General features: G+C 38.2%; 1 protein-coding gene across 4 annotated transcripts in view; it reads left to right on the forward strand.

Moving 5' to 3' along the window:
• The window catches only part of LOC114267994 (uncharacterized), a 21,250-nt gene extending 3,239 nt beyond the window's left edge, over positions 1 to 18,011 (forward strand). The window contains exons 4-6 of one of the 4 annotated variants that reach the window (XM_028209176.2): positions 1,215 to 1,347; positions 16,938 to 17,090; positions 17,464 to 18,011. In XM_028209176.2, coding sequence (XP_028064977.2) covers positions 1,215 to 1,347; positions 16,938 to 17,090; positions 17,464 to 17,475 — 298 coding nt within the window. In that variant the 3' untranslated portion in view covers positions 17,476 to 18,011. Of the gene's footprint in view, positions 1 to 1,214; positions 1,348 to 2,835; positions 3,724 to 16,937; positions 17,343 to 17,463 lie in introns of those variants that run through there. The other 3 variants (XM_082868835.1, XM_028209124.2, XM_028209240.2) reach the window with 3 other exon arrangements.
• Positions 18,012 to 18,345: the final 334 nt, after the last annotated feature.

Genomic DNA, 18,345 nt, shown 5'->3' on the forward strand with positions numbered 1-18,345 from the left:
GGTAAATCAATATCTTTTGATTTGACTTTAAAGCAATAATTACACATTCCCTTAAAAATTTGGAATTTTCAAAAGGGACCAACATTTTGGGACAGGGGGAGTATTAGAGTCTTATTTTATGATTATTTTAATGTTTTCTAGGATTTTTAGGTCAAGGCTATTTTGAGAATTTTTATATTTGCTGACATGGATTGTAGCGGGTCGCCATGGGTTTTCTTGTGGGTTAAGTTATTTAATTAATTTGTATTTATTTTTCTTATTTTGTCTTGATTTTTTTTCCCCCTGTTACAACAGAAATAATTGAATTGGTTTTGGAAGTCAAAATTTTAGTAGTTTCGTATTTTGGATTTCTCCCAGTTCTATATAAAGTTATGTAATACTTCTTATTTAATAGAGTTGATTTTTTTTAATAGAATTTTCTGAGCTTTGAAGCTTCTTTGGGTTTGTGTGATGCAACCCTAACCTTAGGTGTGTGATGCCTATGAAATCTAGGTGTGATGTCTAGACTTTTTCTTTTTCTTTCTTCTTTAATTCCTGAATGAATTCAGCCTCATAACAGTCCCATAACTGTCATAACAGTTCTATAATGTTGTCCTACATCATAAGGTGCTTTTGATAATAATTAAAAAAAAAAAATGGTCAACTTGGCACCTTTGGATAATACTGTCTCTTCCATCCTGCCAAGTGTTGCTGAAACCTCTCCAGCACCCAATCTAAAACTGCCTTTGCTTTAAAAGAAAAACCCAAAGGGAGGCCCAAATAAGAAGGGAGGACATCAACCTTGCAACCAAGAATGTCAACCAAAGCTTTTACATGGGGCACCTCTCCCACCAAAGCTTATACATGAGGCATCTCTCCAATCGGAATAAAGCTAGATTTCCCCAAATTTGCCCTTAAGCTTGAAGTATCGAAATTATGATCCCATTATGCAACAAGTTATCTACAAAGAGGAAGGTGAGCCAATGACAATTGAGAGGAGAAGACAAGTGAAATAAGGACTGTGCAATGTACTTGCCACCCCCTATAATATTCTAATTACAAGATAATGACTACTTTTCCTGTCATGTCTTCTTATATGCACATAGTTCAGCAACTTTTATTTATTTTTTATATGATGTTCTGTTGTTGAGCTGAATGTTACAGGAATATTTTGCTACATGTATATATATATACACATCCATAGTCTGATTTCTGTGGGCGTGTTTACTTTGTAGTCTGATGGTCCCTTTCTTACGCCTTGGTGAAGCTATTACTGGTGGACCTCATTTCCTATTAACTTCTGATGCTTTCAAGAAGGTGTTAACTGGTCAAGCTTCCAAGGAAGTTCTACAAAGCATTTTGCATGCGGTAGGTACCGAGTATTACTTTTTAAACTAAACTCACTCTCTTTTTCTCTTGATAAGCATGGTTTTTCCTGAGGCAGATAAGGAATATCAATTTTCTATTTTTGGTTTGTACCAGTAAAAATTGAGCTACACAATGTGGCATATAGGTTTACTCTACTTCGTAAAACCCTCAATATTTTACAAGGGAGGGACCTGGTTACTGATCTCAGGTATAACCTAGACACTTTCCCAAAAGGCCAACTTGTTTTCCTGTAGATATAATAGACTACAGTTCCAAGCTTTCAGTCAATGCATCCAAAAGGAGATACCAAGTCTTGTAGGATTGGGGAAAGTGTTGGTGAAAACTTTACACCATTAAAATGGTTACTTTGAGCAGTTAGCAGACTTCAGATTTGAAAAGCAACTGTAATTTCCTACATGAATGACTTGTACTTGCAGAAGAATGGACGGAATGAGCATGCCTTAAAACCATTTATTGGAGTCACCTTTATGAAGCATTTGAGCATTTTACGCAAATGATGCTTAATTGAAGTTTCAAGTTCCAAGGCTAGCTTGAAATAATCCTTTTTGAGTTTATGCCAAATTTTAGTAAGGCCAGTTAAAGAGATTGGGTCCTTCTACAAACCATGGTAGACATTAGTGGTGGGTAGTGAAACCTTCTTATTGTTATACATTTTAAACATAGCAAGCAATTGGTTATCATATAGAACTTTTTATTATGTATGCCTAATGCTTGAGCTACATATTTACATCATCCAAAAAATTGAGTTAAGAAATAATACCAAAAGATGAAAATAGGATTCGATTGACGTCTAAGTACTACTGGTTGCCCTCAGGTCCGAACCCGGAACCTCAAGGTTGATATACCAAGTTTTTACCACTGAACCAGTGGCTCCCTTCATTATACAAAAGATAACTTCATACAATTTCCTTCATTGTAAAGATGCACCTTAGATGGCCCAAGTCTAAGGATATCTGGAATCCAGCATATTCAAAGGTAGGATTTATTGGGGATCACTCTATATTTGCCCATAAGCATGCATCACTCAGTTAAGCTATCTAAGCTTGACTGAGGGGACAATTTGCAGACTCTGAAACTCAACTGTACCAGAGTTGGGTATTGGTTGGAGTTGATCTGTGCACCATGCCTACTGCTAAGTGCTTCAAGTAGATATTATTGATTGGTTGGCCATTTTAGTTGCATTCATTTTGTGCCGAATCTCAACTGTACCAAAGTTGGCATTTTGTTGGAGTTGGTCTATGCAGCATGCTTACTGCTAATTGCTTCATGTGGATATTATCGATTGATTGGCCATCTTAGTTGCGTTCACTTTATGGTTACATTGTGTTGCTCATAGGCTTAGAATATATGTTGAAATGTTCGTGGTGCTTGGTTTGTACTTAGTAAAACATCTAGGTTCTGTGTCTGGAGGGATGGTTGCATAATGTTTTGTAAATAGTCTAAATTTTTCTTTTCAAACTCTGCCAGGTTTTTGGTGGATCCTAAAAATTCCTTGGTACATTGGTCTATCTTAGACATATCCTTGTGATCACGGTGAACCTACAGGTGATCAACATTGAGGCTGTGCAGTCAAGAAACTTGCGATTCTGAAAACTGAGGCTAGGAGTGAATGATTCTGTGGTTATTAGTAGTGAATAATAGGATGGGAATTGGCACACTAGAATATATGCTTTGATTAGGAGAAAAAAGATAAATTAACATGCAAGCCCTCACAATGGCCCAACAGGTCTTGTAGTAGGTGTCACTTGACATGAGTCTATTTTTTGGATGGGTTTGGTCAAACCCACCGGTTTCTAGGTCTCTTTAAGTTGCAAAAGCTGCAATATGTATTACCTGGGGTATTATTATAGTGTGGAAGCTTATGGGTGGAGTAATTCTATGGTTTTTTATTTTTAAATTTAGGTTACTTGGGTATTAGGATATAAGTTTTATCAAGTTCTACACGTATTTGAAATTTGTTGAGTTTTAATTAGTTTGTAGTAGGAATTTAGGAAATCCTATTCCTATTAGGAAAGTTATTATGGTTCTGTACTAACAAGCTTTTTTAATAGACAACAAAACAAGTTTGATTACTAAAATTTCCTAATGTATCCTAGTTTTCTTTCAGATGTTGTCTCCATTGGTTTCTTTTGAATAACTCCTAGGAGGCCTGATGTAGGACAGCTTGCTGGATTTTTAAACAAAAGTTATTCAATGGCTCAAATAGTGAGTAATTTAGGATTTTGAGGTGATAGGATTGGGTTTTAAGATTGAAAAGTGCACTTTTAGTGGGTTATGACCCGAGAATAGTACCTTGGGTATGTGCACAAAGAAGAAGAAAGAGAAGAAGAAGAAGAAGAAGAAAAGAAAGAAAAAGGTGCTTCACCCTTACAAGGGTTAGGCCAATCACACAAATAAAATCTCAAATTTTCATAATATCAACTCTTTTATTGAATCATTGAGATTACACATATATTTATAGGCAAATACTCTCCTACTTCTATAAGGATTAAAACTCAAATTTAGAAACTAAAAGTATTTGGCAACTACTAATATTTTAGACCAACTAAGACTATGACTTTGGCGGTGTTTGATAACCTAATTTAGCACTTAAAACTGAATTTTTTAAGTGAAAATCAATTAAGCACTTAAAATGTAGGCTAAAAATTAAAAATATTTTAAGTAATAGGAAACTTAATTCTGACTAACCAAACCAAACCAAACTAAGCCTTAAGCTATTGTCATAAGGGATCCGAGCGGTTTTTTTACGTGTTGGCTATCGGCTACCTAACACACAACTCTCCTCCTTTACCCGGGCTTGAGACCGGCGGAGTTGTTAACTCCCCCGGCGGAGTTCTGACTAAATTTATAAATATTTATAAATGAGTATCAATATACACCATTATAACGTCACAATCACCTCCGTCACCACTATCGTCACCGTCGCCGTCGCTGTCTCTGTCGCCGCCGTTAACACCATCACCGTCTCCGCCTCCACCACTACTGCTGCCACCACCATTCACCACCCTTCCACGACCACCTCCTTTATCACTGTTGTCATTGTTACTATAAGCACCACTATCATTTCACTACCACCATTACAGTCACCATTTCTATTACCACAACACCACCACCATTGCCATTGTTGCCATAACCACCACCATCATTCCACCACCACAATAACACCATCATTACACGCCTCCGCCTTCTTTTTATCTCCATTACATTACTTCTTCACCATCACCACAACCACTATCTTATTTAATATTATACATATTAAACAATTTGTTTTAGTTCAACAATTTCATTTTTATCAAATAGGTTTTTAGCTTAAAAAATTCAGCATTCAATTTTCAGTTTTCAGTTTTGTCAAACACCACCTTCCAATTCCACTTTAATCATAATAGGAAGCTGTGATGACTTCTTATTCTACTCTAACTTCAAAATAAGAAACTTGGACCTTTTTGACAACTAAGATTATTCTAGACGTAATATCTCCCTAATATAATTACCCATTTAATAACTTGATCCAAAGTAAAACCCATGGGTGACTCCTACAACCCATGTCCAACAATTATTGAAATTACTATAATACTGTCAACTACTAAAACCTACTATAATGACACAAAGACTGAAAATTTGAATAAATACAAATCAAGACTCAAATTTATTCCAAAACCTAAATTCTTGATGCCCTAAACATGCTTCATATGAAATTTCGTATTTGCCCTTTACCTTCTTTCCATGATCTTCATCAAGCCCTTAGAGAGATTCTACAGGGTCTTCTTTGCAGCCACGAAGCAGCTTTCTTTCTTCCTAATTAAATCCCTAGAACCTTTACATCGACAAAGCATCCTTCTCCCTTCTTAATTAATTCCCTAGAACCTTAAACCTTTGATCCTAAATACCCTATCCGTACTTATCCTACCATTCCAAGCCCCAAACTTTGATTTTTCTCTGTAGTCCAGAAAATCTTGTAAGCTGGTCCTTTTGAATTCACAATAAAACAGTCTTAGATCTCAACCAACTGAATCCAATATCCATCTTTGAACCCTAATGTTGTCTTTCCAACTGCAAGCCCTGAAAATCAAGGGTTCAGCCCACTACACCTGATTGTAGGGAAGCCTCCATTAGACTCCATCTTGCATCAAATATCTTTTTAGTTACATTAGTATGCATGTATAAGGCTTGCAGTGGGGTTATAATTGGACCTTGCTAAGCTGGTGGTTTATAGTTTTCTCTGGCAGATTTGGGAAGGAATAAAACCTTTTGCAATTTGTATATGAGAAAGATCTTACCCTCTGGTGGTGTGGTTGAAACATGTATCATATTTTTAGACAAGGACCGTTTCCCTATTGCATCTTTGTGCAGTTATGCTGCCCTTTGTAAGACAAGAAGTTCCCATCTATAGTTCCAATTCCAAGTAGGAAACAGCAACTATTTTAAGTGCCACTTGATTACATGACTTTCTTTTGGCTTTAATTTTTTTTGGAGTAATGTATGCAGACTTAGGACAAAGAACATGGATGATGTGTTGATTATGCACTTAGAATAGTTGGAAGGATCGAGGACATTCCCTTTGGTATATGATAGTATGTTAATTTATGATTTATACTGCCAATGCCTTGATCTTTGATGCAATCTTTGTCTTTTCATAATTAGTGATAAAGCAAAGGTTTTTATTCATCCGACAAGTGGGGTATATCTGGGTAATTAAAAAATTAAAAAAATTAGGCATTAGTGTATTATGCCACCTGTTCAGAACTTGTGTTGTAAGTAATAATATGGTCAACAAGTTTTAGTAGTTTTTTGACTGTGTCTGATGACTTGATACATTTAATGTTTAAGCAATCTAGTGGAGAGCATTAGATGACGGCTATGGCTATAATGTCTTAAAACTTAGAATATGAATAGAACTTAGGAATAGGAGATTTGTTTTGGCTTAAAAAATTATCCATTGCTAGGAGCTCTTCCCTTGACAACAATTATTTCGGGCTTAGCTGCTGATTTATAGCAACTGCTGGTTGAGTCATTCCCATATGCTCTTCTGTAGAGTGTTTTGACTTAATAATTTTTCCTTTATGTGGAATTGTAGCAACCTATATTTCTTGTTTTCTTATATGGTTTTCACAACCTACTAGTCTTGCATGTGATATATTACATGCTTGGTTTTTTAATTAGGAGCTCCTGAATGGGCTTGTGATTAGAACTAAAGTGCTGCTAGTGTAGTGTAAACTTCCAGTCTCAGCTTGTATAAACTTTTTGTGGATGGGTTGGAAGAGATAAGAAACAGCTAGAGAAGTTTTAGTTAAATGTATACTGAGGTTATGGGAAAAACTTCTGTCCTTCTCATCAAAAAAAGGGAAGAACTTCTGTCCTAATTGGAAACATTTGGAATCATTGTAGCCAAGTTCTGTCTAGTGATATGAAAGATTATACTTATGTGATTTTTGGAAAATATTCTGGTAAATGAGTGTTCCATGTACTTATTTTCTACGTTGCTCGCATGGTCTGCAGTTTAGCATAATCCTTATTGTAAGTTGTAAGTTTTTATTCCTTGTGATAATCTTGTAAAACTAAATTTTGATGGTTGGCTTCACTACAAGACTGTGCTCGAGAAAACCCTCCCAACTAAGGTCAATTGTGAATCAAAGAACACAATGGGCAAAAATTCCAGTCACTGAGTGCAGCTCAACCAAAACAACGAAGAAAACTAATCAACCAAGCAAAGAAAAAATAAAAAAGAGGGAGTAATAAACCATCCAATGACACTATCACCAAAATAAGTAATGGGTACACAAGATTTCTCTAAATACTGGATGAACATGAACTCACAAACTTTCAGGATCATGCCCAAAACTTGAGAAATAAAAATAGGGGAAAATTCAAAATTACCTCTAGGGCTTGGCAATTCCATGATCTCACCACAAATCAAGCTTCTGATGCAATTTCATACCTCACTCATCTACTAAGTAGCATAGATACGGACACGCAACACAGTACAAACATGATACACTTGGGACATGTTAAAAAATTGTATTCCTAAAAATGTATCATATATCAAATATATGAACAATTCATTGATATAAAATCAAAACACTAATTAAAATTTAAAAGTCATATATTTCATTAACTTAAATATTAAGATATCCATTCACATAACAATTGTATTCTAAAGAATGCAAAACATTTGTAAAATATTGAAATACACATGATGTATTTATCTTATAAATATTTCAAAGGTCCACAAGTTGTATTCCAAATAATGCAAAACATTGTTACTGTGAAGTGATTCTTCTCGCATGTCGTGTAAAAGGGTAAGGAATGTCACTTTGCCGAAGTGTTTGAAAGTGTTAATATTATGAATTAAAATTTTTAATTAAAACACATTGAAGAAATGTCAGACATGCTTTTAGGAGTGTCCGCGGAGTGTCGTGTCTGACATGACACCCTTCATGGAAGCAGCCATGCTTCTCAGGTCACCTAGCTCTCAGCAGATCGGAATATCACGTTGAAAATATTCTAAGGAAAACACTTGAAAAAAATGCTTTAATTATCCAATCAAGATGTCCAAAGACCAAGTAAACACAGACTTCCAAGTTTATAAAACTTGAGAAATAAAAAAGCAGGGGAAAATTCAAAATTACGTTTAAGGCTTGACAATACCATGATCTCAGCACAAATCAAGCTTCTATCCTAGTGGAGAAATCTCATATCTCACTTAGTCACCAAGCTCTCAGAGGATCCAAATATCAAGATGAAAAAATATTTTTAGAAAAACACTTGAAAACAATTCTTTGAGTATCCACTCAAGTCCTAAAATATAAACCCCAACGAGCTGATGACTAGCTGCTCAACTCACTCTCCCTCAACCTTCTTTCTTTGCTAACCCAAGCAGCAAAGAGATTACCCCAATCTCTTGAAGAGAAATCTGCCTCTTCAAGTCATAGAACACAATATATATAATAAAGATAAGGACACATTGCTCTTAGTGGACTAAAAGATAACACCCACGGCCATACAATGGGTATTCACATGGGTAGAATTCTTTGGTACTCTGAAACAACTTGGAAAAGCATCTAAAATGGTTGGTATGTGGAGTTCTTGAATGTGGTCGTTGCAGGCGTAGCAGTAGGGAACAAATGTAATTAATGTGACTTTTGTCCCAAAAGTGGGTAGGGACTACATCAAGGAGAGATCAATGTGCATGGGCATTTAATGCTTTGACAGTAGGAAGGCTTTGGAGAGGTTTGAAGAACTGAAGACCATCTGTGTCTGTAAAGGCAAACAGGGGTCCCAATACATGGTTGAAATGGGTCAAACTATTGAGCAATGGATTGTTCATTTCCTTTTGAAGCTGGCAGTTTGGTTGTTTCTGTCAAGTGCTCCCTCTCATCCTCCCGCCTTAAAGAAAGAAAGAAAAAAAATATATGGACCTTTTAGTTGCAAAATACATTTATGACATGGTTTCAATTTTCAAACAGGGATTGGGATGCTTATCTTAATTATATTTTGATCACCTTTCCTAGGCCAAGATGAAATTTGAATATAATGCATGTCTTGATTTCATATTACAAAATGAGTACTTTTTAATCTATTGTTGAAGTTGCTTTTGATCATTGTGATAAACTGAAGTGACGTACTTGCATTACGATATTAAATTTGATTACTGTGGGTCATTATTGAATCATTGTTCTTGTTGAGTATACGTAGGGTACTTTATTGGCTGGTGATTAGGGTTAACTTGTTAGTGATGCCAGATTTCCTTTGACTAGCTGAAATACCCTTTTCGCTTTTCTGGAAAAGTCATTTCAGATTCGTGGAACAAAAAATGCTCTATGCATTAAAGGGGATGGCTTTTCTGAGGTATAAACGAAAAACAAGATAATGTTATGGTTAAGGTATTAAGGCTGCATCATGAGAAGATTAAAAGTGAATGACTAAACTTAGAAAATAAATAAACATTAGTGGACTTGGTGGGTTAGATTAGGGGTGTTCAAATATCCAATTCAACCGGTGAACCCGATCGACTGGACCCGAAGTTTGCAATCATAGACGGTTTCACCAAACACAACGATCAGCTGCAAGTGAAACACTCAAAATTTATCCTATTTTCTATCGGTTGTTGGTTTTGAATGAAATAAATCCGAATAATCTGAACCAACCAACCACCTGACACATCATAATCAGATTTTTTGCACACGTGTGGACTATCTGATTGGCTAATCAAGTTCAGAGGCACAGGCACTGACATATGATTTGAGCAGTGAGCCATATGAAGATCACTCTCATTATGACCTATGTACTATAGGTGCTAGATATTCAACTTCACAGAACACAAAAATATCTTATCAACCCTTTGAATATTCTCTCTCTCTCAGACTTTTCTTACCTTCTCACGCCTCATTTTCCTCTCCCAATGCTTTCCTCTCCTCCCAATTCTCTCACATCAAATCTGTTACTCCTTTAACTCCCCTCCCCATGAAACCCCTCCTCTCCCTCAGACCCTCGTACAAATGACAGAGATATCTCGGTACAGACTATGGAATGGGGCTTTCAACGAAAATCAATCTCTCTTCTATTTTCTTTTTTCTTTCTTTTCTTCAGCCTCTCTAGAGCTGTGTATCTATTCACATATATATTTTTTTGATCAACAAAAGAAAACTTTATTGATGATAAAGCTATAAGTTTCAAAGAACTTACATCAAAAAACAGGGAGGTGCATCGAGCATCAAAGCTAAACTCAACAATCCCAACTAGGTTGGCACCGAAGAGCAAGCCCTATCATATGCCAGCACACAGCCCAAGATTGGCGTGAGTCCAATCAAACAACCAAAAAAAAAGAAGAAGAAAACAGTATAAAAGAGCAGAACACCCCCAAGGGCAAACTAACCCCCAAACTGCACACAACCACTCAATGCCGAGAACAACTCCTCAGCAGGAAGAACTAACAGCAGCTTGCAGCAACAGCGAAGTGGTTAAAACCCAAATCTGCATCAGCTGCAACAATAGCTTCCCATCCAAAGGCAACAGCTGGACTTCCCCTCACAAGCACAGCCTAATCTGGTTTAAATTGCACAGAAAGTCATGCACAGAGTACTGCAGACCTGCCACACAACTCTTGGCCCAGAAAGCTACCCTTAATTTTACAACTTCCTCGAAATCAGCAAAGTTTGCCTGCCCACCATTGAAAACAATCTCATTCCTTAATTTCTATCTATTCATATATGTATAGATAAATGTATATATTAAGGTTTGACAGGAAAGGAGATCTGTATATGTATATGTGAGTGTGTGCATACTAGAGTTTGAGGAGAAAGAAGAAACTGAGAAAGAACACCAGGTTTGCCCAACTCCTCCAACCGAAACGCAACCACACAAATCATTTCGAATAGTAATACAGTTGAAATCGATTGATAAAATTTCTAGCCCGATAGAGTCGGTTTGGCTGATGGGCGAACGATGAACCCCATCTGAACTGACCCATGAACAGCCCTAGGTGAGATATTGTATAAAGTCAATGGTATTGATTAGCTTATCTACTAGATGTTCGCCAGGGGGTGTTATGGAATGGGGAAAGGTTACACCCTAATGTGAAAAACAAAACAAAAAGGAAAAGAAGTAAAGAGAACAAAAAAACAAAAACAAAAACAAAAAATACAGCATATAAAAACTGTGGAAATTAGATGCCCTCTCTCTTGTGATACTAACCCATATTGGATGCAACTGAAATTTGAAGTTGTCAATATTCACACAAACTGATTGTGAAAGTTGGTGGACTTGCATTATGCCTTCTTAATTTCGGTATGTGCTCTAATTTAGTGTGTGATGACCCTCATGCAGAAAGATTGTCTTAAGATAACTTGTAGAAGAAGAAAATATTTGGAAGAGAAAATAAGACTAGTCTGCCATAATAAAGAGAATAGAGAGCTTGCTTGCAACAATGAAGTGTTGAAAACATGGTGGATCACTGAAGCTAACTAGTTTCTTTGCTTTGGATAGTTCACCTTAAATTTTGGGTTGGGCACTTATGGGCTGAAACAATGCTAAATGCATTGCTAGATTGCCATGTCGGCAGTTTCTTGAAATTGTATGGGTTTAATGTGCAAGGTCTATGAATGTTTCTTGCCTAGAGATATTCCTAACAAGAGACCTGCATTTGTTTCAGAAAGTGTATATCATTTTGTTTGTGCATTTTCTTGAACTAATTTGGGGGCATTGTTTTAGAGAGAGTGATATATAATACCTTATGTGCTCCTCTCTAATTATTACCAGTATGGTTAAGGGTATAATGTAAGTTTTCTGAATAAAACTGTATATTAGTCTTGAATTCAATTGAACAAAGAATACATACATCATTTATATAGAGTACCACTAATTCCTAATCCTACATGAATACATTACTGAGATATATAGAAGTCTAATAGATATAGGACACTTATTCCTAATCCTAGGAGAACACATATTCTCACACCTCCGCTCAAACTCAAGGTGTTTTAGCAGAAAACATTAAGAGTTTGTCAAGAAAGAACCGAAACCGAGCAGTGGTGCGAGTCTTAGTGAAGAAGTCAGCAAGTTGCAGAGCCGAAGAGACAAAAGGAAGCGAGATAAAGCCAGACTGCAGATGCTAACGGACGAAGTGACAATCAATCTCAATATGCTTTGTCCGTTCATGGAAGACAGTGTTATGAGCAATTTGAATAGCACTTTGGTTGTCACAATAGAGAGAGGTCAGGGAAGATTGAGGGACGCCCAACTCAGATAAGAGATTACGAAGCCAGACAATTTCAGCAGTAGCATGAGCCATAGCACGATACTCAGCTTCGGCAGTAGAACGGGCAACAACAGTCTGTTTCTTGCTTTTCCAAGAAATAAGGGAATCACCAAGAAACATACAGAAACCAGAAGTAGATATACGATCATTAATATCACCAGCCCAATCAGCATCAGCATAAGCCACCAAGTCTAAGGAAGAAGTAGAAGAGAACAGCAAGCCCTGAAAGATAGTACTGCGAAGATAGCGAAGAATCCGAAGCAAAGCAGCCCAATGTGTAGAGCGAGGGGCAGAAACAAACTGACTAATCACATGGACAGCATAGGCAAAATCAGGGCGAGTAACTGTCAGATAAACTAAACAACCCACAAGCTCGCGATAGACTATTCACTCTTTTGCAGAACCTCAGTCTTACAAGGAGGCCTGTCAGGATCCTCATTGGGTTCAAGCTATGGAGGATGAGTTGTTTGCTCTACAAAAAACTAGTACTTGGGAGTTGGTTCCTTTACCTGCTGGTAAGAATCTGGTTGGTTGCAAATGGGTCTACAAAGTCAAGACTCATTCTGATGGTTCTCTTGAGCGCTACAAAGCTCGTCTGGTGGCCAAAGGTTTCTCCCAAGAGTATGGTATTGATTATGAGGAGACATTTGCTCCTGTTGCCAAGATGACTACTGTCCGTACTTTGATTTCTGTCGCTGCTGTTCGTTCTTGGCCTCTTTATCAGATGGATGTTAAGAATGCTTTTCTTAATAGCCATCTCACTGAGGAGGTTTACATGCGTCCTCCCCCTGGTCTTCACCATTCCTCTGGCCAAGTCTGTCGTCTTCGGCGCTCTATATGGTCTGAAGCAGTCTCCTCGTGCTTGGTATGATCGCTTTCAGACTGCTGTTACCGAGCTTGGGTTTCATCCTTCTGCTTCCAACTCTGCTTTATTTCTAAGACATACCTCGGCTGGTTTTGTTGCTCTCTTACTATATGTAGATGATATGATCAGAAAAACAAGTATTAGACCAACCCAACCTTTTTGGAGGATGACGCGTTCGAGGAGGATATCGGTGTGCAGCAGGATCAGAGTCGTCAGAAGCAGGAGGATCAACAGCAGGGGTAGAGACAACTGGTAGAGGAGGAACCTTGCGACGAGAATAAACTAACAACGGAGGAGAAGGAGGAGAAGGAGGAGAAGTAGTCAGAGGTGAAGCAGGAGGAGAAGATGGAATAAGCTCAGGAGGAACTGTGGAGATGTACTCATCAGATGGGACCTCAGAAGGAAATGGATCAATATGAACCAAATCCTCTTTGGAAACTAGGGCGGTGAGAGGAGGAAGCTGAAAGTAAGATAGACGTTCGAGAAAGGCAACATGGCGGGAGACATAAAGGCGACGAGAAACAGGGTCATAACAGCGATAACCTTTCTGAGTGAGACTATATCCCAAAAAAACACATAGGACAGACCGGGCACTAAGTTTAGTCCTATCTTTACGGGGTAAAAGGACAAAACACGCAGACCCAAACACACGAAGAAGGGAGTAATTAGGAAGTTGAGAAAAGAGAGCCTCATAAGGAGACCGATCAGAAAGAAGGGGGGTAGGCATACGGTTGAGAAGAAAAGTAGCAGTAAGAATTGCCTCACCCCAAAACGGAGCTGGAACGGAGGCAGAGAGAAGAAGAGACCTAGCTGTCTCAAGAAGATGACGGTGTTTACGCTCAGCTCGGCCATTTTGGGCAGGTGTATCAGTACAAGAAGTTTGGTGAATGGTACCCAAGTTGGCCAAATATTCATAGAATTCAGTTTTAAAGTATTCCCCACCCAAGTCAGACCGCAACATTTTAATAGTAGATCCAAACTGTGTAGTGACCATGGACTGGAAAGTACGATATATCTGATAGAAGTCAGACTTATGAGTCATAAGATAAACCCACGTGTAACGGGTGCAATCATCAACAAAAGACACATAGTATACTGAACCCCCTTTAGTAAGAACAGGAGAGGGTCCCCAGACATCAGTATGCACAAGAGAGAAAGGAGAAACAGAAATAGATGTACTTTTATTAAAAGGTAAAGCTGACATTTTGGCAAGTTTACACCCCCGACATTCATCAATTTGACTAGGAGAAACTTTACCCAACAATCCTGACTAAGCTAAAGACCGTAAGCGGTCAACAGACAAATGACCGAGACGAGAATGCCATAAGTAAAACTGACTCGACTGAGAATCTAATTGAAACGAGGAAAGTGCAGCTGGAGAGGTGGATAAGGGGAGATGCAAGCTTTCAACCACATAGAGATCTCCAATTCTACGGCCGGTCCCAATATGTTTCTTGGACACCCGATCCTACACACAACAGACAGAAGAGGAAAAGATAACATCAAAACCAGACGCATCAAGTTGATTGATAGATAACAAACTGGCAGATAACTGAGGAACATAAAAAACAGAAGGAATAGTAACAGCAGACATGGCAGAGGGTAAGACAGACCCAACAGATAAAACAGACATACCAGATCCATTAGCAGTATTAATAGTAATAGGAACGGGTGAGGGAATACAATTTTGAAGTAAGGAAAGGTGAGGAGTCATATGATGAGAGGCACCAGAATCAAAAATCCAGACAGAAGAAGGGATACCTGAAGAGGACCCAAGCAAACCTGAATGAAGAGAGGTAAGAGCGGAGGCAGATGAGGATAACTGAGAGGTGGACAGGATATGCTGAAGTTGTGCAACCTGAGCACTCAGTAGATGCAGTGTAAGCAGCAGCAGGTCGGAAAATACTCGAAGTAGGATCGCGGAACTGTGTCTGAGAAGACGGAGCAGGCTGACGTCCCTTTTTGGGACAATTGTTCTTCCAATGACCCCTCTGATGGTAGAAAGCACATTCATCTGGCCCTAATGGTCCTCTCTTGGGTTTCGCAGTGGCCTGAAGTTGATGAGGAGGAGGGGTCGATAACAAGGGTGGCTTGGCAGGAGCCAAGAACACAGAAGAAGGCAAAGTCTGACTGGTCGTCTTAAGACGGGTTTCCTCGGAGAGGAGTTCACGAACAATAGCATCCACAGAGGGAAGAGGAGATCGGTGAAGGATGCCACCTCGAATAGCCTCATACTGAGGGGAGAGAGCTGTTAAGAACTAGACTAAACGACCCTGTTCCCGAAACTCAATATAAGCGTCTAGTATCTTGAGACTAGGTGGTTCCATAAGAGCTAACTGATCCCAGAGACCTGTCATCTCAATATAAAAGTCCTGAATAGTTTGATCCCGCTGACGAGCACTCTGAATAGTTGTTTCCAACTCATATCGCTTGGCAAAGTTGGACTGCTGATAAACACCGAGTAAATAATCCCACACTTCCTTGGCAGTACTGTACTTGGAAAACATCATTTCAATACGGTCATCCACAGAGTTATGAAACCAAGTAAGAACTTGGGCATTATCACAATCCCAAGTGTCACAGGAAGACAGATATCCTTCTACCTTTGGGTCCGATGGACGAGGAGCAAAACCAGAAACATAGCCCCATTTTTTTTGACCAAGAAGAAAATTCTTCATAACACTGGCCCAATAGGCATAATTGTCACCAGTGAGTTTACATTTAATGGCTTGAATTTTAGGGTCCATTATAAAGCAAAGTTGTAGAATAATTAGGTCAAAGTATAATAAAGGAAACACTGAAGAACCAAACTGAGATGTGTCACTAACTCAGTTAACAGACGGAGCCAAGAGAACCAAACTAGAGGAGTGAGAACCTGAAGCCGACACATGCGAACCAGAATGAGAGAGAGAAGACAGCGAGTCGAATAGATGAGTCGACCAGTTGAGTCGAACAGTTGCAAGGAATCAGATGAATCAGACCCAACCAGATGATCGACGAAGCAAGAAGCTTCGTCCGACAACCAGGGCAGAGAGAGAGAGAGAAATCGTGAACCAGACTGTGCCAAGGAGAAGATTCACGACTGACGATTGATGAAGCAAAGGGCTCCAGACTGTGCCAAGGAGAAGATTCACGACTGACGATTGATGAAGCAAAGGGCTTCGATCAACAATCAGGTTTGAGAGAAGGAGAGAGACCTACGGTGCTAGGGTTTCTCAACCTACTCTGATACCATGTAAGTTTTCTGAATAAAACTGTATATTAGTCTTGAATTCAATTGAACAAAGAATACATACATCATTTATATAGAGTACCACTAATTCCTAATCCTACATGAATACATTATTGAGATATATAGAAGTCTAATAGATATAGGACATTTATTCCTAATCCTAGGAGAACACATATTCTCACATATAACTCTTACCCCTTCTTATCCATTCTATTATTGCCTCATTTGCCATTGTGGTATGCTTAGTCTGGAAGTGCTTTTATGGCCGTTATAAGTGCTTTGGGGTGTTTTTGGAAGCATCTTTAAAGCACTTCGATGTTTAGAGGTTTGTCACCTAAAAGCACTTTTTAGTGAAGCAGTAACTAAGGGTGTTTTAGAGGGCATGACTTGGCACAATGGCTAGGTCCTATCTGCCCCAGACTTGTGGCGTGGGTTTGAATCATGTGAATCAGCCACTCCACTAAAAAAGTGTGGATGATGCCTACCTACTAGCTCTCTCAGAACCTCCTATAATCAGGAGCTTTGTGCTCTTGGTATGATCTTTTTTATTAGTAAAGTGGAATTGCTTTTCTTAACTTCCATTTAGAAATTCTTAACTCAGAAACGTACATACATCAGCCCAAATACAATTAATGATGGATGTTTTCTTTTGTTTGCTTTTGTTGTGCTTGTTTTGTTTGTCTTGATAATATATTATTTGTTTGACAAATGTTTTGCAGTTGTTGGGCTGGCTTGTTGCGTTACCCTTTATCTTGGCTACACTACATGTATTGTTTTTGCCATGTTTTAAGATCCTTGTTCGCAAGTTTAGCACTGTCATCCCGTCAAGCCCCAAGAAGCCACTCAGTTCCCACACAGAAGTCAGGCTTAAGGTAAGGGATGTTTGATTAACCTTTCTGACATAACCCAATGACTGTTATCCACAAACACAACACTGCTTGTATATTTACAGCTTCAAATGTTCATTAGTGTGTGTGTATTATGTATCAAAACTTCAAGCCTGGAAAATTGAATTTGTTGTTGTCGAACTTTGTTTATTGGAGAAAAACATGTACAGATTATTGTTTGATGATCATATCAATTATGTCAATGTAATTGAGGATATCTTGACATTTGGAAATCAATTTTCTGTACTTCCTGTATTTATGTGCATATGATGATCAAGTGCACACCGGTTTCCAATTTTATGATGGCGAGCTGAGGCCCAGGCATTCGCTTGATCCAATCTGTTTGTGTGCTTTGCAGAAGACCTTTTGATTCAGATTGAAGTGCAAAAGCCAAAGGGTGTTAAGGTTTTCCGTAAATGTCTCTAAATCATCCTCTCTTTTTTTGTGATTTCTGCAAAAGAGCATACGGGTCAGTCCTGAATTAGGACCAGAGCCAATGCTCTCTTACCTACTTCACCAGCAATCAAAGGAGCTACTGCCACCATCGCGCTCTCTCTCTCTCTCTCTCTCTCTCTACATGCATTATTCTGTATAGGCATATCCATCAATATACAAAGGCATTTATGTACAGATGAGCCGAGAAGCTGAAGAACACTCCGAGGAAATAGCTCCACTCTCTGTGGCAGAGTGCCTACACACACACACACATATTACAGTAATATAGTATTATTAAGCTAACCCCAAAACTGCTGTGGCCATTATGCTCCATGATTATCAAGTTTTGTAATGATAATTATGTACTAATGATGAATCTTCTTGGATGATAATCATCAATCAATCAAGGGATTGGTGAGGGTTGGTTTTGGTCATGACAAGATGATGCCTTAATAGTAAAATCATTTCCTTTTATTTTTATCTGCTTGTTTTGGTTTTGGGGGGGTGAAAATTGTTGAATGAGGAGGCTTCAACATTAGGAGTGGTTTAAGATATTCTAAATAAGTGTATTTTTAAAATTTTTATATTAAAAAAATGTGTAGAAAAGTAGAGAAAGTGGGTAGAAAAATGGAGTGGAGATGTTGATTGATGTGATCCAAATAAGTGTATGTATGTAAAAAAAAAAATACACTTTTTTAGTACATGTCAAACGCCTACTAAATAACATAAAATAAAAAAAATAATAATAAAATGACGTGTTACCTTATTAAATGTATTCCTCATCACTAAAAGCTGTGATGCAACA

Source organism: Camellia sinensis, chromosome 5, assembly GCF_055761805.1.
Source record: "Camellia sinensis isolate YWXY chromosome 5, ASM5576180v1, whole genome shotgun sequence".
Taxonomy (NCBI): Eukaryota; Viridiplantae; Streptophyta; class Magnoliopsida; order Ericales; family Theaceae; genus Camellia; species Camellia sinensis.